This window comes from Clytia hemisphaerica, unplaced genomic scaffold (assembly GCF_902728285.1).
Source record: "Clytia hemisphaerica strain Z4C2 unplaced genomic scaffold, Clytia hemisphaerica genome assembly, whole genome shotgun sequence".
NCBI classification, from domain to species: Eukaryota; Metazoa; Cnidaria; class Hydrozoa; order Leptothecata; family Clytiidae; genus Clytia; species Clytia hemisphaerica.
In genome coordinates, this window is record NW_027103358.1 from 142649 (window position 1) to 165072 (window position 22424).

At 34.1% G+C, this 22424-nt stretch overlaps 1 protein-coding gene across 2 annotated transcripts; it reads right to left on the reverse strand.

Moving 5' to 3' along the window:
• Positions 1–840: 840 nt before the first annotated feature.
• On the reverse strand, positions 841–7891 carry LOC136821170 (uncharacterized). Of its 2 annotated transcripts, none has more exons than XM_067077405.1 (2): positions 7731–7891; positions 841–2291 (listed from the first exon to the last, which is right to left on the reverse strand). In XM_067077405.1, exons 1-2 carry the CDS (start codon positions 7790–7792, stop codon positions 1292–1294), a joined length of 1062 nt encoding a protein of 353 aa, XP_066933506.1. In that variant the 5' UTR covers positions 7793–7891; the 3' UTR covers positions 841–1291. The 2 variants fall into 2 exon arrangements, with proteins under 2 accessions (XP_066933506.1, XP_066933513.1); XM_067077412.1 differs by lacking the exon at positions 7731–7891 and adding an exon at positions 2661–2765.
• Between the last annotated feature and the right edge of the window lie 14533 nt (positions 7892–22424).

A 22424-nucleotide genomic window follows, 5' to 3' on the forward strand; every position in this document is an offset into this window, starting at 1 on the left:
GTAAGACATTGTCATGAGGGATTTATGTGTAGAAAAAATACGTAGTTGAATGTGAATAAAAATGAATTATGGATGAGATTAATATATCTCAACGAAATGGAAGGCTCGAGTATTCTCAACGAGCGCTCGGCTGAGCAAGACCTGGGACGAAGATCACCCAGAGTCAATCGGAGAATCAAGAGTCGCGCGAACATAGGCTTCAGCAGACCCCGTCCTAGGAACCAGGTCTGCCAAAGCTTACTTCCGCGATTGATCGCAATGTTCCACCGTTTGGTGATGCGCGAACCATGGTCGTATGCCTGTTTAGCAGATGCCCGCGTAGAGGATGCCTGTGGAGGAACCACGGAAGCCCAGAGGATGCCTTTTTAGAAGATGCCCGAACCGTAGGTCGGAAGGTGATCACTATCTCGAGACACCGCGCCATCTCGAGATATCGACAACGTCTGGACGCAGACATATGTATATAGAGAAGTGTTAATTTATCGTAAGCTGAATGTTATTTATCTTAATGGAACTATTTATGTGAAACATGTATTGAAAAAAACTAATGTCTACTTTGCTCTACTGTCACTCTGAATTCCACTGTACATTTTAGTCCTCCCCATCTTCTAACGGCGGGTCAGATCACAAACGCCTGGGGCATAAAAATAAATATTCGCTTGACGTGCCAGGAGGGGACCGATCAACCGCTTCCCGCGCGACAACATAGTGATAGCGTAAAAAGTCAGTTTAATGTTAATGTGGGCCCAAAATGATGTTAAAAAGAATGCAGGTTCGTCTATTAGAGCACGGAATTCCGTGAGTACAGTATTGTCTTAAAATCATAGACAATCATCGGCGTTTAATCAAAAAAACTATATACAGTATATATTTCATGAAAATCTGTATGAAAACTACATATAGAAATATACTCAAGTTTATAAATATCAAAATGTACAAAGGGGTATGGGTAAAAATGATCAACACAAAATGAATTTTATCGTTGTAACAAATTGAACAAAAATTATTTGTGTGTGAATAATATTCTTTGAAGGAAATATTTTCGTCTACTAAATCTGTCGTTAAAAATTGAAAACTGCAAATACAACATTGACAACTTCCCTAAAAAAGGCAAAATTCTCTATTGGAATTGAATGTCCTCTATATCGTGCTTGTCTTTAATAAGTTGTATTTATGAAATATCAAAAATATTGTTGCTGTTATCAAAATATAGAAAATATTTACCGAGAAACTTTTGTCACCAAAAACCATAACTTTGAATCACCTACTAACATAAGATATCACATCCAATCTATGATCTGTAACGTAATGCAATCACTTTTTGTTGCATTTCAAGTCTTAACATTGCTTTTTCCTCCGATTCAGGTATTTGATTTAACATTTTGCAAATAAGTTCTGAAAAGCAGTCATCTTCAGATTTCAATTTCATTTTAGGGCTGTTACTTTCGCTTCTCGGTGAGCCGGTAGATGAGGGCCTTGATCCTGGTGCATGGGGTGGGGTGCCAGCTTTTTTCCTATCTGCTACCCCATTAGTGTAGGGTGGTGAGGAGCGACCGATGACTTTATGAGGGGGCTCGTCCCAGTATCCACTGTCATGACCTTTGTAAGGTTTGATGGTAACAGTGGGCGAGTCAGGGTACGGTTTAGCGTAAGGGTCGACCATAGAAGCTTTCGGTTGGTGTATAATGTATGGGTCCACCATGGTGATTTTAGCAGGGTTTGGTGTGGATTCATAAGGAAACTGGTGGAGGTGACCTTCTTTTTTAACCATGGGTTTCCCGTTCGTCCCATTGGTCAGTTTGTAATTGACAGGTCCGTCATGTTGATGATGGTTGACGATGTAACGTCGGCGTGCTGTCGGAGTACGTTGCAAGAAATGGCCGTTTAAGAATTGTAAATGGTTGAAGAACTTCCAAGGACTGATGTAGTTCCCGTCGCCGCCGTTTAGTTTCATGTTCTCCATGTTACGTTTCTGACTTCCGTAATAACATTTCAAATTAGTCATTTTATCTGTAATTTGTTCTATAGTAGCATGCATGTCATTTTCACTCAGTGCTTTTTGGATATATTTCACGGCGTTATCCCTCTCCTCTTTATTGTAATACATAAGGTGCTTCGTGTTGTATAAAATATCTTTCTTTTCCCATAGTTCGACAAGTTTGAAAATTTCAATATCCATCCATTCTTTGGCGTCGGCCCCTTTACAGCTTGGCCGTCCACGTTTCTTTCCGGCGACCGGCCATCGCGGTTTCTCAGAAGCTGGGATGTTGTCACTGGAGTAATGGTCTGATCTAAAGGTTGAAAAAAGAAGAAGTTTTCATTGAAAGGGAGAAAAAATTATGTAGGAAAAAAGGTTTTCGATGGCCAGAATGTGAGAACAATATAAGAACTGTTAAGGCTTTATGAACTCTAAAACACCCAATTTTTGTTTTTAATTTTTAGGCTAAAAAGGTGAAACGTGAAATTGCTCTTCAACATTCTTAAAATATTAAAATCTGAAGTAAATCGCCTTTTTGCCCACTTTAAGTAATTAACCCCCAGTTCTTGAGGGGCGCAAGATTTCTCATCTCCTTCTCTGTTCCTTCCAAGGCTGAACTGATCTAAACACGATTTGGAGTGCTTGATAACAATATGAATTAGCATATTCTCTATTACTGTACCTTCTAAAATCCAGCATCTTAAAAAGCTTCAACAATTTTATCAATTTGAATCAAGGTAACAAATTATCGTCAAATACTGATGATAATCTTTCAAAATCCAACAACCCCACACATAGAGTAATTCTCTTAGATCAGAAAAATAATCATATCTAATTTTCTAATATAATTTGCGCAAAGTTTTTTGTCATAGAGAAGGTATACGCGTCATTTAATAGATTAAATTATAGGTGTTTACTCAGCCAACAAAGGATGGGTTACTATCTTAAAAGCCGATATCTTTTGGATAATTTAAAAATTGAGAACAGATTAGAGGGGAACAGAAAAGAAGAAAATTTAGTTTCTGCCAAGCCTCGTTTAGAGTAATTAAAGGTTAGTTCCTATTAACGTCAATCGGTTCGGTCGTGGTTTTAATGAAAAATAAAATGAAGAAAAAATAACTCGAACATGATTCTCTGATTGTTAATTAATAATGGTATTCATCATCAAAAGGACAGCTCCTAATTTTTCAAGTGTCAATATACCCTCCCTTTATCCACTGGAAAAATTATTCAAATAATAGTGGCTGGTGGGAAAACAACCAGAGTGACTTTGAGCTGAGACCATAAAGAAAATCTTAATTTGAGATTTTAAAGCCTTATTCATTTTCCTGGAATTCGAATCGAGATTTCATCTTCTTTATCCATGTCTGTCAATTTCACGCACGTTGCCGGAAGATTAGGTCCGCCCTACTGACCACCCTAGTGATTAGTATCCATCTAAAAAACAGCTTTCGTCAAGCAGAACTTGAAAGGCAGAAAAGATTTGTCATAATTTAAACCCTTTTTTAATTGGTTCGAAAATAATGACGAATGTTGCATCTTCAAAGAAACTGATTTATCCAGATGAAGAAACATTGAAATTGCATACGAGCAAATCACATGTTTTGTGCAAATCTCGATTTTGCGTGACGATAGAAATTAAATATACTATATGGCGTTCTAAATATAAGACCTGGCATATTTAGAACGCAATGACTATATATACCTAATACCTTTTTGATGGTGGACACAACGGCTTATAAATGTATCCAGGGATGTTTGATGAACTCCGCCGACGCATAGTATTCTAACAGGGTTTATGAAGTATGTACTAACAGTTTTATGTTTTTAAGAATGAGTCTAGTTTTTATAATTAAAATATTGTGATGGTTTGTCCTTTATCTCCTTTATTTTGTAGTCATTACATTAAATTTAAAATCATTTACTGGAGTACTTTATCCCGAAAGCCACTCCTAAATTTAAAGTAGTATTTAGATATAGACAGAAGTCAAATATACCCCCTGGATATTTAATGAAATATAAGTCAACATTAATTAAAAATACTCGCGACACAGGGGGTCGGCGCTATGAGATTATAATATTTGTTTTGTTTTCAAAGTGCGGAAAGCTTTTGAGATATTTTCAATTTTAGAAAAGTTTATCATGTAAGATATATGTCAAAACTTTTTTACAATATTTTCCCACATGACGATGACTAAAAAGAACTTTATTTAAAAGATAGAAGATAAGATTGACAAGTAGTTGCGAGTTGACGACGACTTTCAAATATAGTCAAAGATATCTTTTTTCTTTTTATCACGTTCATGTTGTTGATATTTTCATATTAAAATCAAGTCAATCCCTGATTCTTATCTAATCAAAGTTGTCATGGGTTACTAATTGGAATTAGCGAAAGTTATTATACTTATTTAAGCCACAAATTCAAATACTTCTGTAAAGCTGCTTAATAATATTATCTTACACGGAGTAGAGACAGCAATTAGGAAAATATTTTCTATCCCTGCTGTCAGATTATTTGTTTGCAAATGCCGACTTTATTACCACAAATTGGATAAACTGATTGTCGGTAACTACTTTTAAAAAAGTGAATTATTTCTTTAATGCTGCAAAATTGTTCTCAAATAATTTTTAAAATTATGTGACGTTCTTCTCATCTTTAGAATCACTTAACCCACTCCCTAAGTTGATATATTATACCCAAACAAAACAATTCATTTGGTTTGGGGGAATTGTTCTGAAAATCAATAATCTAAGAAGAACTTTTTACAAAGATTTGAAACTGCGGGGTCATATATCCTTATTTTCTAGTTTGTTAAAAAACATTTGTTCTAGGGACTGATTAGACTATGTTATAGTCTAAGACGAATCACTATCTAAGAAAAAAGCCCAAAGCCGAAGAAAATTCGCAAACGGGTTTTTTTGCCGAAAAGAGTTAACAGTCGGTAGAGTTGCCAGTCGTTTCTTCGAAACTCTCCCGCCGATTTTTTTCCGTATAGTATACCGCCATAACGCCATACCGCCATTTTTTCCCGCCTTTGCTATCACTGTAACGGACGATAACATCGTCTAGGGACTGATGTGCAGAATAATAACCTCAGGGTTGTTTCACGTTAAATGCATAAATAAGGGTACATATAAGGGTCCGTCATTTTGATATTGAGGGAAAATAGGGGAATGTGCCACTTAATACAAATTATATTTAGTTTCACTCTCATTAGGACAGAATTCTCCTTTAGTTAAGGGTATTTGTGGAGAGAAGCAGGGTAGTACCCAAGGGTATCAAAGTCACCAAGTGTCCATCTATTTGATAGTTGGTCAGAAAAAAGGATTAAAATCAAAATTATGTCTACTAAGCTTGAAATCAATGATTATATGATATAGAGAAAATAAGTTGTTGACATTTTTTGATTAAGTTTTAAGATTTAAGACTTGGCAAATAAAAAAAGTTATATATTCGTGATATATTTTTTCTATGACGAGTGACAATAGATTTTGTCAACATTATAAACGTATTTTTGAAACTTAATATACTGGATATAAAATTTAATTTGAAATCGTGACAGAATAGAAATATCTTGCTGTTTTCAAGTGCGCAAAAGAATTTAATAAACGTTTTTTACAACTTTGTCTTTTATTATCAATATTATCCAAAGTTTCTTTTGTTTTAGAAAATTTAATATCTTTTTTTATTACCTCGAAATATAAAATAGCACTGATTCAAATCCACACTTATGAAATATTTAATAATCTCTCAAAAATCACGCAACACCGAATGCAAAAAATAAAAACCTTGCCATCTTATTAATTGGTTCCACCTTGAATTGGAAGAGATATCCAAATCCCCGGGGGGGGGGGGGGGTACTAGGAGGTAAAAAGTTGAAATTTTCCTAATTCTCTGACCCTTAGTGGTCACGAACCCAATTAAACTCCATTTGTGCCTGGTCCGTTTCTCGAACGGGTTGATGATGTAAAAGGCCTTTCAAAAGAACTTGGGAGTAATGTGGGGTTTCTTAAGGATAAACGCCGAGTAAGAGGCTTTAAAATAAAGTGTGAGCGTGATTTTTGAAACTAGCCTGGTTTTTCGGGTGTGGTCATTACAAGTCACCATTTGGAAAAGAGGAAAAGAAACGTTATTTTAAAATAAATTTCCGAAAGATGTTTGAATATATTGTTTCAAAGAAAATAGCGCATTTACCAAAACATCGACCGCATATCTGAAGCAATAATAAATTGTCGTTTATTTAGAAATATTTATATTTGGTTATTGACATTTTTGGAACTCGTCCAACTAAACTTATTCGCTTTCCTATTTCTTTCTCTCTTACTTTGAATACTTTTTACCTGAGCCAATGACAAATTGCATTTTAGAAATCTAAATGGGGAATCTTAAAACTAAAATTTGTGGATTCTTTTCACTTTGAGTTTCTTCGTTGAAGATAGCGTGTTGATTTGGCGTATCACCGGATCTAAAACAACACCCCTGTTTCACAAACCCGGTGGGACTTTTCCCACAGTGGCGATGAAATTTTCCATTATAATCCCAATGGGGATAAATTTTATTGTTATAAGCTCAAAAGATACAATGGAAAAAATTATTGAGTTTGATTTTTTCCCACTGGATATCAAATTGGGATTAAGTCAAACTCGATTTCCCAGTGGGGCAGAAATATTGGGCTATTTCCAACGAGAAAGAAATTTTCCAGTGGAGCGGGGCTTCTACCGGGTCTATAGCACGATGGTGTATGACAGGAGGATGTATATATCAGGACAGAATCAATATCACAACGTTATTTCAACGTTATAATCTAGCCTTAAATGGACGTTGTGGACGTTAGATAAACGTGCCAGCTGGAATTTGATTGAGTGTGACCGACCTCGATTCTTCATCTATTAGATATTTGATCCCAAGATTTTACGTTGGAGGCACCACGTCCCTTCAACGGCAATTGCAAAGCTTAAGATATTCCATGAAGTTTACTACCGGAAAATTGCGCTAAGGAAACGGGATACAAAAGATTATTTTCTCTAATATTTAGATAAACTTTTTTTTTAATGTTCAAGTGTTTAAACGTCGGCGACCTTTAAAGAAGAGAAACATAGACTAAATCAAAATATTTTGTTGAATTATGTTGTTTGCTTTCGTTCTTAAAAAACACTGTCACAATTTATTCCAGATTTAATTACTTTAATGTTTTACTTTGGAATATAAAATTCATTTATCACTAAAATCTGAAACTTCAATTGAAAAGAAATTGGATTTTTTATAAGAACATTTCATCATTATGAATTTATAATTAATTTTTGCACTGGTGTCTTTTTCAGGATGTTCTTAAACCGGCTAAAATTGAACGAAAATTTCCCGCTGGACCTATAAAAGTTAGGCTTTCTGTGCTAGTACGCTATTTCCCGAAGTATACCCTGGATCCACCCTCCAAAGTCTACTCTTTTCTCTTTCTCCAGATCTCTTTGATTTCACCACTGAACAATTGCGGTGTATCCCAGTGTCCTAACTTTAACTCTAATACAAAAGAGTCCACATCGGTATCAAATATAGTAAGTTTGGGATAGCATCAAAACTGCCCGGACGTGTAGAACGTTGTGACTCTGAGCTCTTCACATATATAAGAAAAGTTTCCACAAGACCATGAGGGTATACAAAGCGCTAGAAGAAACAGAAAGTCAGGGAGAGTATCTAAATTGAAGTTCCTATAAAATGTAAAATATTCTGGACTTGAAATTTCATTTTACGCACCTTCTAACCATAGTGATTTCTTCTTCATTTTCATCTTTAAATTGATAATCTGATTCGTCCATTGCTACGTTGTGCTTTCTTTAATTCGCCACAAAGATATTCACAATATTTTCAGTTGTCTTGTCTGTAGTATAGATATAACTAAAAACAACAAAAAATAAAAGTTTGAATTAAAAAAAACAAATTTCGGCTTCTTGTGTCAAGTCGCAAACATTGTTACTCTGAATTATACAAAGGAATAATAATTCGAGTCCCCTCAACAAAAAGAAAATATCTTTTGGCGTGTTAAAGGCCACTAGCTAAATATTTTGACATGCTGGTAAGAAAAGAGAAATGAAAGAAAAAAGTTTTGAAATTATTTTCAACCATTGTCAACTTTGTAAAGGGGGTTATCATACAAATGCAAAAATATAATTCGTTTATAATAAAACAAAAGAAAATATAAAAGGAGTTAATACCCCCTCTGAATAACAGCCAAGTGATTTATCTTATGTTACAAAAAAATTTCACAGTTGAAGCTTAGTATATTAAAAAATGACTTGTCGAAAATATATTAAAAAATTATTTAACATGAAAAATATCAAACTTATATGTAAAAATATATATTAACTATATATTTATCTAAGCGACCTTTTTCTGTCGTTTTATTTCAAATGTGTGCTAATATTTGATAAAATACCTTCAAAAAAGTTTTTTTTCTTTTCTCATGATAATAGGAAAAGAAAATATCTTTTCAATTGATTTATTTTGATAGAATCAAAAAGGTGATGACAAAAAATCTAAATATTGTATTATATTCTACAAAATTTTGTCAACGACCTTACTCCAGATAAGATAAGATATCAGCAAAGAGTATTTGCTTTTTTACACCATATGGTTATACCCACAAACTCTTTTCGATTATTTTGACGAAACTTTAATACGATTAAAAAATATAAAAAAAGTCATGAATTCCGTTGAACAGTTTTTCATAATAACACAGAGTGATCTCCGCCGTAGAGAAACGACCAACGTTTGCCTTTTACTGTCAAGCCTCCATCATGACTATACTACAGCATCTACGTGTAAGACCTTTATTGCAGATAAAACTTTTTTCTATTAAATATAATAATAGTTTAATTGCTCAGCTAAGATAAGTTTATTACACTTGGCGACTGATCGATGCATATACCCAGCATATTTAATTCCCTTATTGACAATTTCTAGAAGGTGTTCTAAAAATTTTTCAGAGTTTCGAATAAACGAGGGTTCTAAAGATATTATTACTTGATACTAGAGATTTGTCGCTGAAGATTTTTTAATATAGAAAAAGGTATTTCAATAAAATTTGATAGGATTACTGTAATCAGATGACTTTGCTTTTTATTTTGTTATCTTCAAAGTTAATAAAGGACCTTCACTCATTTATTTTCTCATTTTTTGATATCTCATAATATCTTATAAATCTCCTTTTGAACGCAAAATGAGATATAAGGTTTATCAAAGAAAAATTATTATTCAAATTATATTACTAAGCGATAAGCTTTTTGTGGTATTTTGCTAATCTATACAATTTTTTTTCAATCGAGAAGATTGAAACTGAGAAGATATTATCTCAAGATTATTAAAATGTAATTTATGATTGGAATTTTTCGCTAAATATTTCTCCTGAATTTTCCTCCATCTCCCATGACAACAAATTTTCTCCAAGTGTTTGTGAAAAAAAAAGTTAATTAATTTAGATTATTTTATGAGTTCATGATATATTTGTAATTTAAAAGTGAAAGAAAAAAGGCGCAAAAATGCTACCTGTGGTCTTGTGAAATTTTAGATACGAGGGAATAAATTTACACCCCCTTCTCATCGACCCCTTCCCACTGGAAAAATCGGCCAAAATATCGTCCCCAGTGGAAAATTATACCCCAATTTTTGTCCCCACTGAAAAAAAATAGATAAACCAATCCTCACTGAAAAATATTATGCTTTTTTTTTCCATCCCCACTGAATTTTCTGGCTAGAAAACAATGGAATTCAAATCTCCGGCCATTAAAAACATGAGAATATCAATCCCCATCGAGTTTTGGTTTGTAATTTTTACCCCCACTAGCTGATAAAATCCCACCGGGTCTGTAAAAAGGGGGTGTGCTAAAGCCCTTTGCCAGGAGAACCTTTCAGTCATTGGGAATGAAACTTTAGTTCGCCTATCATTAAAATACAAAATTGGAAGATGACTCGAAATTTGAATTGAATTATACATTTATTTTGAAAATTCATCGTGAAGTTGAATATCCAGGATCTTTACCACGTTAGCGTTTCTAGACAGATGCTAATTTTTAGACGAGATTTCCTCTAGACTTCCTAACTTCCAACTTTAGAACTATATTCCCTGTAAAACTTGTATATTATAAAGGGGAAATACCACTTGTCATGGTTACCTTCGCACGCCCCTTGTAGCCCTGGTGGAACTTTTTCTTACAATTGGAATATGAAAATTTCTTTAAAAATCCCGTTGATCCCAGCTCAAAGAATTCAGTGGGGATGGTGTTAGAGTGCAATCTTTTATAGCGAATTTCAAATGGGGATAAAAGAAAATTTTAAGAGGGACTAAACTGCATGGTATTTCTTGACCGGGGAGAAATTTCGGCCAACTTTTCTAGTAGTCCAGGATCCCACCGGTGTCTTCGCTTAGGCTCCATCGATCGAGCAGGGTGACAAAACATGAAAAAGAGAAGTTATCCCGTCATCTCATTTTAATAAATTTCCTACATTTTTCCCCGAAAAGTTTGGACATGGTTCTTCAATCCAAAGGAGTTAAGCTTAGGTTTGTTTTCATTAAATTGATAGCTACCGCGAGCAGTGGATCGGCTGTAAGCGCTGCTTTATTATAACCTGAATTCTTCCGTATATTTTGTTTCCATGGGTTAAGTACAAGAAGTATTTTACGTAACTTTATACATCTATATATCTACAATCAGTCAGGAAAATAGTGGCAAAAAACTCTTTCTAATGATCCCCTTCCCCCAGATATCAATGCTGGGGAGTTCTGAGCTGGTACAGGGGGCATGGGTCGATCTATAACATTGATTTAAGGGGAAATGGGTTCAAAATTATGAAAAGAGCTAACTTTTTACTCCACTGCCGATATATTAACTGGCAGATTGTAGATAACTTTGATAATATTATTTAGAAATGGAATAAAAATGATTCTTGAGTATGGTAATAAGATATTCAAATCGTGACAATAATGTCAAATAATATTTTCATTTTATTGACAACATTTAGAAAAGTGGGTGTCGAGAGCAGTGATGCTCTAACATCATTAAAATAAAGGTATATAAATTCCCTTTTTCCTGAACAGCTTACATGCAAACTTTGTCTCCAATTACAATATTTTTACATATACTATTTATACCGTGAAGTAAGAAGGTGCAGATCTGCGGATGGGGTAACAAAACCCATATTGGTTCGATACGAGACCATAACGTCTGAACATGGTCTGTGTGACAGCAAAAATTTGAAACGTTAAATAGATAATGCGTTACAAAGAAAAACGGATCGAAACAGGTACGCGCCAGTATTCATCGGAACGGAACTGTTCCGTTTTCTTGCTATAAAACGTTGCAAATGATAACACTTCCTATCTGTAACAAAAACCTATGCTAGACGATGGTAAACCGAATGCTTCTAATCATATTTGAGTTGACGATTAAGAGTTATTGTGCGACCAAGTAGCACTATACATGGAAGAAATAAGGTGTCCACTCCCACTCATAACCGAAAAGCGAAAATCACAAAAAAGTCCTCAATCAACTCTAACACTTAATTATATATTATATTAACCCTTCGAGCATCTTCCCATTTTTTTAATAGGGGAAGCATCTTTGGAGGCCCTCCCCCCTTAAAATCTTAAGATTGACAAATGCTATGACCTTTAAATTTTTACCAGTGGGAGATATGGATATTTGAAGATGATTTGCTAAATTTTGGTTCGGCCACCTGCAAAGTTAGTATTTTACAGACCAGAATGCGAACTTGACCAAAACCATGTATTGATTGATTGACTCGTTCGATTTGACTGAAATCTGTTCCCGAAGGCTGGTTTGTCAAATAAAAGAGACTAGTAACAGAAGAAATCTGTTCCCATAAGTAGACCAGTCTGTAAAATCTCTGGGACCAAGTCTCAAAGACCTCTTGACCAAGCTGACCAACGCAAAAATTCGATACACGTTTTTTTTTTTTATAAGAACAAACTATATAAGAACATAAGGCTTCGAGGCCCAAAAATCTAAGAACATTCTAAGAACATACTAAGGCTTTGGAGACTTAAAAACATGCAATTTATTAAGAAATTACATCAAAATGCTCAAAAAATGCTGAAAATAAGAACATTTTAAGAACATTTTTAGGCATCAAATCCGAAAAACTAAGAACATCCGAAGGCTTCGAAAATTTTTGACGTTCTTATAAAAAAAAATCGTGTATAGACAATGTATATTAGACCTTCAAAATTCTATAAAGTAAGTATTTTAAAGTAAGCCCATCAAACCAAGAAGTAACCTTCTTCTGGTACATCCGACTTTCCCAAGATATTATCGAAACTCACCAAAATAACTAATCAATGAATAAGGTATAATCAATGCAAAATATCTGAAAACACAAATTACTTAATTTTGTTTAAAAGGTGAAAAGATAATATATGCTCATTTTTTCATAATTCTCATTTAATTGGAGTCAATACTTTGCAGTTAAATTACCTACCAGCGTTTCTCGAGATAAATGAAAAGAGAAAGGAATTTTCTTTTTTTGATATAATTGGCAAATAATCCAAAAGATATGCGTTATCTTATTTCTTGAAAGCAGGAAAAGAAGAAAATGAACAGTTTTGACCGCTGCTTGTTAGGTCTCATTTATTCTGATTAATGTTGAGTTCGATTAGTCATTTAAAAGATAAAATAAAGGCCGAACTTGGCTAATTATAAGGCAATATGCTCATCAAAGATTATAATCGTTTTTTATTTTTTAAAGTTATTTCAATTTTCTTCTACGTTCCTTTAACCGAGATAAAGTAAGGTCAAATAAAATCACTGCGCTGATTGCTAATGTGACTCAAATGAAACAAAGCAAACTTTTAGCTTTCTCGCCGGTGCTGATATCCACGCGACATTGAATTTAGAGACATCTTCAACTACCTTCAAACAGTCCAGAATCTTTTAACCAACATTTCTGCTTCTCTGTGAAAAACTCAACAGTTACAAAAAATATTTCATTACTTCAAAGAATCAATTTCTAGGTCTTTTAAACACTAACAACCGTACCCTTCGCTTAACCAATAGACCTCTAAATAATGAATATTTTTAGTTCCAAAAACTTACTTTGAAATTTGACACTCCAAAATAAAGTTGTCTGTGATAAAAACGCGGTATCTTTAGAAATTCTAAAAGGAAGTACACTTCATCTTCGACCGGCATTCATTCATTAGATGAATCTCCACCAAATATGTTGCCAATTTTCTCTCTCTTGTAAGATATACTGTCATTTCTACCTCAGGTCATTGTCGTATTCCTAAAACGGACATATTCATCAAAGCAGGACCTAGCTTTTTGGGATATCAGATATTTATATATATATTATTATATATATAATATTATTTTATTATTATAGATATATATAGCCTTAGCGAAATCAGATTATCATAAAACACCGCCCTTCTCACCGACCCACTGGGACCGCTTCCCGCTGGAAAAAATGTCCAAAATATCGTCCCCGGTGGAATATTATTCTCCAATTTCTGTCCTCTCTGAAAATAATCAAATAAACCAATCCTCACTGCAAAATATTATGCTATTTTCCCATCCCTATTGAATTTTCTGACTTTTAAACAAGAGAATTGAAATCCCCAGCCATAGAAAATATGGGAATATCAATCCCTATTGAGTTTCAATCCGTTATTTTTATCCCCAGTGGCTGAAAAAATTCGGTTCGATTCCACCGTTCTGTTCTGTTTGGACGAACAAAACGCCGTTGTTCCCAGAGACGAATCCATGATGTTCCAGTTAAAAAAGATGTTGCAATAATTAACTACTCCAAACCTTAAATTATCACGGAAGAGTGAATCACTTCAAAATGACGACTCTTTTTCGACATGCACACCGGATATATTGTTCTACGCCACGTCTGTCAAAACTGTATAAATATACTACAAATATACTTTACCTTAGAAAATACAAGCTTTTGAGTTCTAAATCTTTTAATATTTGTCAATGAGACACCGAGCATTTCTATGAATCGCTTGTACAATCAGGGAGAAAATACTTGGCACAAAAGGGAAATTCACCGGGGTGTTTTGAAACCACAATCGATTTGTAAGTGCTCTAAAGTAGGTTCGAAGGGTAGAGTTTTAACACTAGACTTAAGACTTAGAGGATCGAAAAGTTCAAAAATGGTCCAGTAGGGCTTGAAATATAGCCTAGAAACCAATAAATCCCTCCCAGATCGAAATACTCGATGAAATCAAGTTGAAGGCCTAAAAATTGACATTCTCGCTCGAACTTCAATTTTCGAAAAATTGTAAATTAGCCAAAAGTGCCAATATATTATGACACTGATTGTAGGAGGTTAATAGGGCGGAAAATTCTTTTAAAAATGAAACATTTTAAGCATAGAATTCGACTGTACAGTATGAAACCGACTTTAACTGTTCATTATACACCCTCTGTATCGCAAACCTGATGGAAAGTCCTCCTAGCGAGAAGATTTGGTCAAATTCATATCTGTTGTGGAAAAATACTTTTTATCTCTTGCCAATTCAAATCTCGATTGGCTATTTTGTGCTGGAGACAATACATTTCAAATCTACATTCAATTCAGATGGCAGATGGCAGATGGCTCCACAGAGGTGAGTGTAAGAAGTTCCACCGGGACGTTGTGACTATGGTGAACCACCTCGGGTGGTTTTTCACTGAGACTGTCTGGCAAAAATCGATTAGCTGAAACAAATAAAATTGATAGGAAAGCATTACTGACTCCCAAAACAGTTTACAACCCTTTGAATTTGAAGAAAATTTTATTAAAAATCATCAACTCGCATATCAAGGGATTTAAAATTACAGCCTTCTAATGAACATTTTCTGTGACAAGATTCCTCGTCTTTTGTATCAAATCAATACATATGAAAGTTTGCTCTTCAACTCTATCGGGAAAGAAAACACTTTTCCCATATGACCAATTGTTTACAAAAGAATCCCACTGCACATTCTGCTACTTTTATGGCAACCAACTTATTTATGCTGTCTTTTTCGCTTAATTGGTCATTAAGCCAAGAGAGGGGGCGCGTTCACACTGGAAAGTTTACCTAATTAAATCTATCAAAGTTAAACAAAGAGATTTATGATGGATGAATACACTGGTTTATTACAGTTCTTTGTAGGTTCACGAGATCTATTATAACACGGTAATTGATTTTGCTTAAGGCTTCTCATTGGTTGATTTTTTATTGAGAGTTTCGATTTCACCTGTGTTTGGTTGATATTGGTATCCATACAGGGTGTCCCTAATAAAAGTATCGAGTTTGAACATGCGATTGAGTAAAAAAGTTTGTGTGTGTTATCGCTAAAATATAAGAACGTTCTCCATCACATAGGCTCATTACAAAAGGTAGTTACAACGTATAAATTAATCAATAGCCCTTTTTACTATTCCCCTGTTGCATAAATGTACGTCTTAAAAAATCAAAATTAATAAAAATTCAAATTCCCTCGGGGTACATACGATTCTTTACAAACATGTTTTAATTGTTGCGTTTTTCTCATGATCGTAATTTCGTTGCATTTGTAAACAGGCAGAGTATGTTTTTATTGTTACGTAATGACAAAGAAAAAAGAGGGAGAGCTTAAAATACAAGGGTGTCCCTAATAAAAGTATCGAGTTTGAACATGCGATTGAGTAGAAAGTTTTAAGTGTGTATTCACAAAATTGTATTTTAAGCTCTCCCTCTTTTTTCTTTGTCATTACGTAACAATAAAAACATACTCTGCCTGTTTACAAATGCAACGAAATTACGATCATGAGAAAAACGCAACAATTAAAACATGTTTGTAAAGAATCGTATGTACCCCGAGGGAATTTGAATTTTTATTAATTTTGATTTTTTAAGACGTACATTTATGCAACAGGGGAATAGTAAAAAGGGCTATTGATTAATTTATACGTTGTTACTACCTTTTGTAATGAGCCTATGTGATGGAGAACGTTCTTATATTTTAGCGATAACACACACAAACTTTTTTACTCAATCGCATGTTCAAACTCGATACTTTTATTAGGGACACCCTGTACATCACTTGAAATCCGCAAACATATTTGTTCTAATGGTTTTACTCATTAACTGCATTCATCTTACACATCAACAACACCGTTTGCACTATTTCTAATTTTTTCCTCAGTTCATTCGTTTATGAAATCGTAAAACTTTTTGTTCACTGCACGCATTCTTTGTTTATGCTTCCTTAATAAAATCTTTTGTTATAAGGGAAGCCTCTACCCTACCCTTAAGACAATAGAGCTTACTACTCTTAATTAAGGAAGATCGATTAAAAATTACAATACTACGCGTTCGACTCTTTGTTAAATGCACGTTCTGTATTGTAGTCAACAAAAGATTCTCCTAACTACATTTTTATTAAGGAAGGTCTGTAGTGTGAACACGACCAGGGTCTACCCCTCTCTTGGAGAACAAAAAGTTTAATGACCAATTTTCGACGTTAAATCTGGAATGCTGATATGAAGCGATCAAAATCTGATGTTAAGCACGAATCTTCATTGTATATTTTTTACAACCCTTAGAAATTTATGAAAAGGACCGTTGATGAGAACCACTTATCTATCTAGCGTAGTGAAAAAGCACCCCTCACAAATGGTCAAGTCTCAGATGTAATTAAGAACCACCGTAATTTCCATGTTGACGATGTATCTTGATTGCAACTCCATACCAAGATATTATGTTAGGGCCTTTTATTATATACATCATTTTACTGATGGGAATAGTAGAAGGTAGAACTTCACAATTATTATCTCCGGGTTGGACCCGGACTTTCAAAAATTTCAAAAATTGGTACCAGGGGCCCTAAATTCTTGAAAAGCTAAAGTGGAACCCAAAATCTTCCAATTGAGGACTCCAGGGAAGCCTGAAGTAATGGGAACCAAAAAGATCAACCTAACTAACAACTAAAACCTTAAACATCACGGTCAATGATAAGTATCCAGGCTCACAACATAAGACTTTGGCCATTTTTGGGTCCCACTTTTTGTATGTATGTATTGAATTTTTTATTTTGTATTCATGAACTTTTTTTATTTTGTGTTGGACTTTTTTTATTTTGTGTTGAACTTTTTTTATTTTGTATTGAACTTTTTTTATTTTGTATTGAACTTTTTTTATTTTGTATTGGAATTCTTTATTTTGTGTGGCCCTTTCGGCTTCCGTACAATGGGGATAGAAAATATATTGTTTCCAGCTCGAAAATTCCAGTGGGGATGGTTTTGGAATGCGATTTTTTACATTCAGTTTTCAATGGGGATAAAATCATAGAGCAATTTCGCAGTGGGGTTGAAATTGTAGGATATTTTTTCCACCGAGGACGATTTTTTGGCCTATTTTACGTAGCATTCCTGGCAAGATAGAACCATTACTACATCACAATGTCTGGTATATCTTCCTACCATCTTCAAGCCTGATTCCCCTTACAGGGCCCTTACACGGTGAAGACTAAGTTTAAAGAAATACTGGATAATTACCAGTCTTAACAATATTCAAAAAGGTTTTGAAATTGAATCAGCTAAATAATTCTACAAAAGTCAGACCGCAAAATAATTTGCTGTAGAGTACAGTAGTGTGCGTCAAGTAATTGGATTAATTGACAGTCAACTTTCCATTTCCTCCATAAAGACCAATAAAAATTAATTTTAATGGCCATTCAACTGTAGATCCTAATTTGACGAGAATATATTAGATTGATTGATACAAGTGAATTCATTTATTTATGATGCCATGAACAGTACGATTTTTTTCCGAGAATCCCTTTAAAAATTGAGTTGCAGACAATTACAGATATTGAGGTGTATTTGTGCCGCAGTCCATGTGCCCCAGTGGGGTGGGAATTTAAAAATCTGAAATTAACTTGGATGTAAATTTTTTTTTCGAATAGTGAGTGGGGTGGTAAAAATTTCTTTGATTTTTCACTGGGATGATAAAAATGTTCAACTTTTTGCATGAGCTAACTTTTGGTTTAGAGCTCAGTCAGAATCTGATTCTTACATGGTACTAAACTAGTACCATGTGTTTTGATCAAATGGATCCATTCTTACACTGAATGACAGAAATATAATGAAAAAAAAAATACAGTATGTTATATCAAATTTTATCAAGACTGGATTTTTAAAAGAAAAGTCCTACCGGGGTACGTTAAAATAAGGACGTTTCATTGGGTTATGTGTGGATTTTTATCATTTTCAATAGGGCCAGTTTTTAACTACAACATTTCAGTGGGGTGAGTGATTTATCCAGTGGGGCGGAAAAACGGGCCACTTTTGGAAGTATTCTTCAGTGGATGACCAGTGGAGTGGGAGGTGGTTGACATACATCCTATCCCAATTTCCGAAAAGTCTTCTATGGCCACCCTTAAATTAATATGAAATATACTTTTTTGGTTCATTTGCCAAAACTACATCTATAATGCTTTTGCTTTACGAAATAGTAAATATTTTGGCTGATTTCAGAGCTCCATACTTTTCGGCAACCTCGTTTAAGTGAATATGAGTTTAAATACCTAGATTTTCTGGTGCTTTTGTAATACTAAAAATCTCGATGAGGACAGCCACCTTACAGACATTTACAAGAAAGAAAATACTTGATTGGTTAGTATACGTAATGACAAGGATTAGAGGGTGATTTGGGGTTAAAAGCCCGTCAAAACTTTCGGCGTACCGCTAAAATAGTCAATGGAAAAAAAATTAGCCGGGGTTTTTATAGCGATCACCTCACGAATAACCCGGATTTTTTATTCCGTTTCTTGGTGAGTTTTACTTTGATAAAGGCCGGCGCAAATGCATCCGACATTGGATCCAACATCATTGTTGCATGAAAGTTTAAAGTTCTGTAAAGGAAGCCTTCAAAGTGTTTGAAGAATGCAAATTCGATTTTTCCATACTACCAGAAATGACGTCAACTGACGCCAAAATGACGAAAATGTCGCTCCCAAACATTCGAAAAAAAACGCAAATTGGAATAGACGTTACTGTGTTGAAGACTGTAACGTGCTAAAACACCGGGCTCAACGTGTGAAAAGTGAAAGGCCCGATTGTAAACATTTTTTTAAAAGGGCAATGGGTACTAGGGATAGGAGAAGGCCGATTGTAAACCCGTGGTGAATGGTGATTGGAATAAGAGAAGGCTAAGTCGTAAACCCATAGGGTGATGAGTAATCAGGACTAGGGAAGGCTTAAAATTGTAATTCAAAAGTGATGGTTACTCGGAATAAGGCAGGGCTAAATTGTAAACTTTGGTTGATAAGCCTACGTGGCGATCGTTCACAGGAAAGGGAAGGCTCGATTGTAAACCCAGATAGATGGATACTTAGCAGGATTAGAGAAGGCTCAGTCGTAGGCAATTTCAGGAGTAAACCAAAATCGGAATGAAATATCTAAATTGCAAAAATTCAAGTAGAAAAATTTAAGGCATTGACACTTAAAAGTTAAAAAAGGATATTTGATGTCAATAAATTCATTTACGTCAATGAATCTAAAAAAAATAAAAAAATATTTGACGTCAATTATTTTGACTTTTATGACATTAAATAAGCCAAAATCCCGGTAAAATGGGGATAACTCCCGAAAAAAAGCGAAATTAAAAAAATTGAAAAAACTACCGCTAAGTTTTAACATAAGGAGGGCGTGTGCCAAATTTCAGCTCCTTAAACCAATTATTCCGCTCTCTACGCTGCCCCAAAGTTTGTGGACAAACAAATACTCACAAACTCACAAACAAACATTCTGAGATTCTAGCTCAACTGAAGTTGAGAAAAAGCTGCGAGTAAGGGTGATTACAAAAAGCAGGGTTAAGAAGGACTAGTTGTCCTGCTTGCCCCTTACATTAAAAACAATTTCTTAGTAGGAACGACCTTTTTGGCTCAATACACCGTTTAGGAGTGTCGACTGCGCACGCGTCAATCCAATTTTCCATTGTTTTGATTTTAGCGATCACGGAAAATTCACTCTCCTCCGTAAAAAAACGGTAGGTAAACATCTGGTTCTCATAAGGAAACATACCAGAAAAACAGTAGGTAAAGAACTCCTTTTAATCATAACTTCTTTTCATCTTGATGAATTTTTGTAAAATTTTCAGGAGAGACTTATAAAATTATCATTGATATCATGTTCAAATATCTAAATCATTCTCTTTAAAGGAGAGACAAAAATTCACAATGTTTACATTCCTCTAACCTTTCACAGTACTAAAGTACACATTTTTACCTACCATTTTTACCGGGCCTCTGCAATGGAGTACCGTGAAATGGCGAGGCTCCTAAACGGTGTATTTATTAATTACCAGAAGTTTATTCTTTTATCAATGATACAGGGAGGTTTTCATAACTAAAACTTTTATGACCAGAATGTCCCCCTGTGCATAGCACTACTTCGTCACATATCCTTACTTCGTCTCCTATTGTTATTTTCTTTTCTACGTCATAATGTATGCTTAAAAATTAAACAGCCAAATATACATGGTTTCTACTAGATTATTGTTAATCATTTAAACAACATGACGTAACATATGCTATTATGCAAGCTAATAAGTTGATTGACAGATATCTTTGAATAAAATATGGCAAATTGATTGACAGATATATTTTTCTAGAATACATAAAGTAATTACCGTTAGGTGTGAAAATGATAGGCGAAGAGGTAAATAAAAAACATATTTTGACCATGTGACCAAGTAAGGATAAATTTTTTTGCCTGATCTGCAAAATCTAACTTTCAAGTCATGTGAAAAAGTAAGGATTATCTTTTTGACTGATCTGTAAAATTTAACTTTTAAATCACGTAACCTTGTAGTGGGAATATAAATTTTTGCAAAATTTTTAAATAACTCATATGCAATGCATTGTGACCAAATAAGGATATTTTTTTTACCTCATCTGCGAAATCTAACTTTCAAGTCATGTGACCAAGTAAGGATAAATTTTTTTGACTGATCTGCAAAATCTAACTTTCAAGTCATGTGACCAAGTAAGGATAAATTTTTTTTGACTGATCTGAAAAATCTAACTTTCAAGTCATGTGACCAAGTAAGGATAAATTTTTTTGCCTGATCAGCGAAATCTAACTTTCAAGTCATGTGACCAAGTAAGGATAAATTGTTTTTGACTGATCTGCAAAATCTAACTTTCAAGTCATGTGATCAAGTAAGGATCATTTTTTTTGACTGATCTGCAAAATCTAACTTTCAAGTCATGTGACCAAGTAAGGATAAATCTTTTTGACTGATCTGCAAAATCTAACTTTCAAGTCATGTGAAAAAGTAAGGATTATCTTTTTGACTGATCTGTAAAATTTAACTTTTAAATCACGTAACCTTGTAGTGGGAATATAAATTTTTGCAAAATTTTTAAATAACTCATATGCAATGCATTGTGACCAAATAAGGATATTTTTTTTACCTCATCTGCGAAATCTAACTTTCAAGTCATGTGACCAAGTAAGGATAATTTTTTTTGACTGATCTGCAAAATCTAACTTTCAAGTCATGTGACCAAGTAAGGATAAATTTTTTTTGACTGATCTGAAAAATCTAACTTTCAAGTCATGTGACCAAGTAAGGATAAATTTTTTTGCCTGATCAGCGAAATCTAACTTTCAAGTCATGTGACCAAGTAAGGATAAATTGTTTTTGACTGATCTGCAAAATCTAACTTTCAAGTCATGTGATCAAGTAAGGATCATTTTTTTTGACTGATCTGCAAAATCTAACTTTCAAGTCATGTGACCAAGTAAGGATAAATCTTTTTGACTGATCTGCAAAATCTAACTTTCAAGTCATGTGACCAAGTAAGGATTATCTTTTTGACTGATCTGTAAAATTTAACTTTTAAATCACGTGACCTTGTAGTGGGAATATGAATTTTTGCAAAATTTTTAAATAACTCATACGCAATGCATTGTGACCAAATAAGGATAATTTTTTTACCTGATCTGCGAAATCTAACTTTCAAGTCATGTGACCAAGTAAGGATAAATCATTTTTGACTGATCTGCAAAATCTAACTTTCAAGTCATGTGACCAAGTAAGGATAAATTTTTTTTAACTGATCTGAAAAATCTAACTTTCAAGTCATGTGACCAAGTAAGGATAAATTTTTTGCCTGATCTGCGAAATCTAACTTTCAAGTCATGTGACCAAGTAAGGATAAATTGTTTTTGACTGATCTGCAAAATCTAACTTTCAAGTCATGTGACCAAGTAAGGATAATTTTTTTGACTGATCTGCAAAATCTAACTTTCAAGTCATGTGACCAAGTAAGGATAAATCTTTTTGACTGATCTGCAAAATCTAACTTTCAAGTCATGTGACCAAGTAAGGATAAATTTTTTTGCCTGATCTGCGAAATCTAACTTTCAAGTCATGTGACCAAGTAAGGATAATTTTTTTTTGACTGATCT

Coding starts and splice junctions, on each gene's coding strand:
- LOC136821170 (XM_067077405.1), bottom strand. CDS start 7,792: ATGGACGAATCAGATTATCAATTTAAAGATGAAAATGAAGAAGAAATC. Junction 2,292..7,730: donor GAAATCACTATGGTTAGAAG/GTGCGTAAAATG, acceptor TTCAACCTTTAG/ATCAGACCATTACTCCAGTG.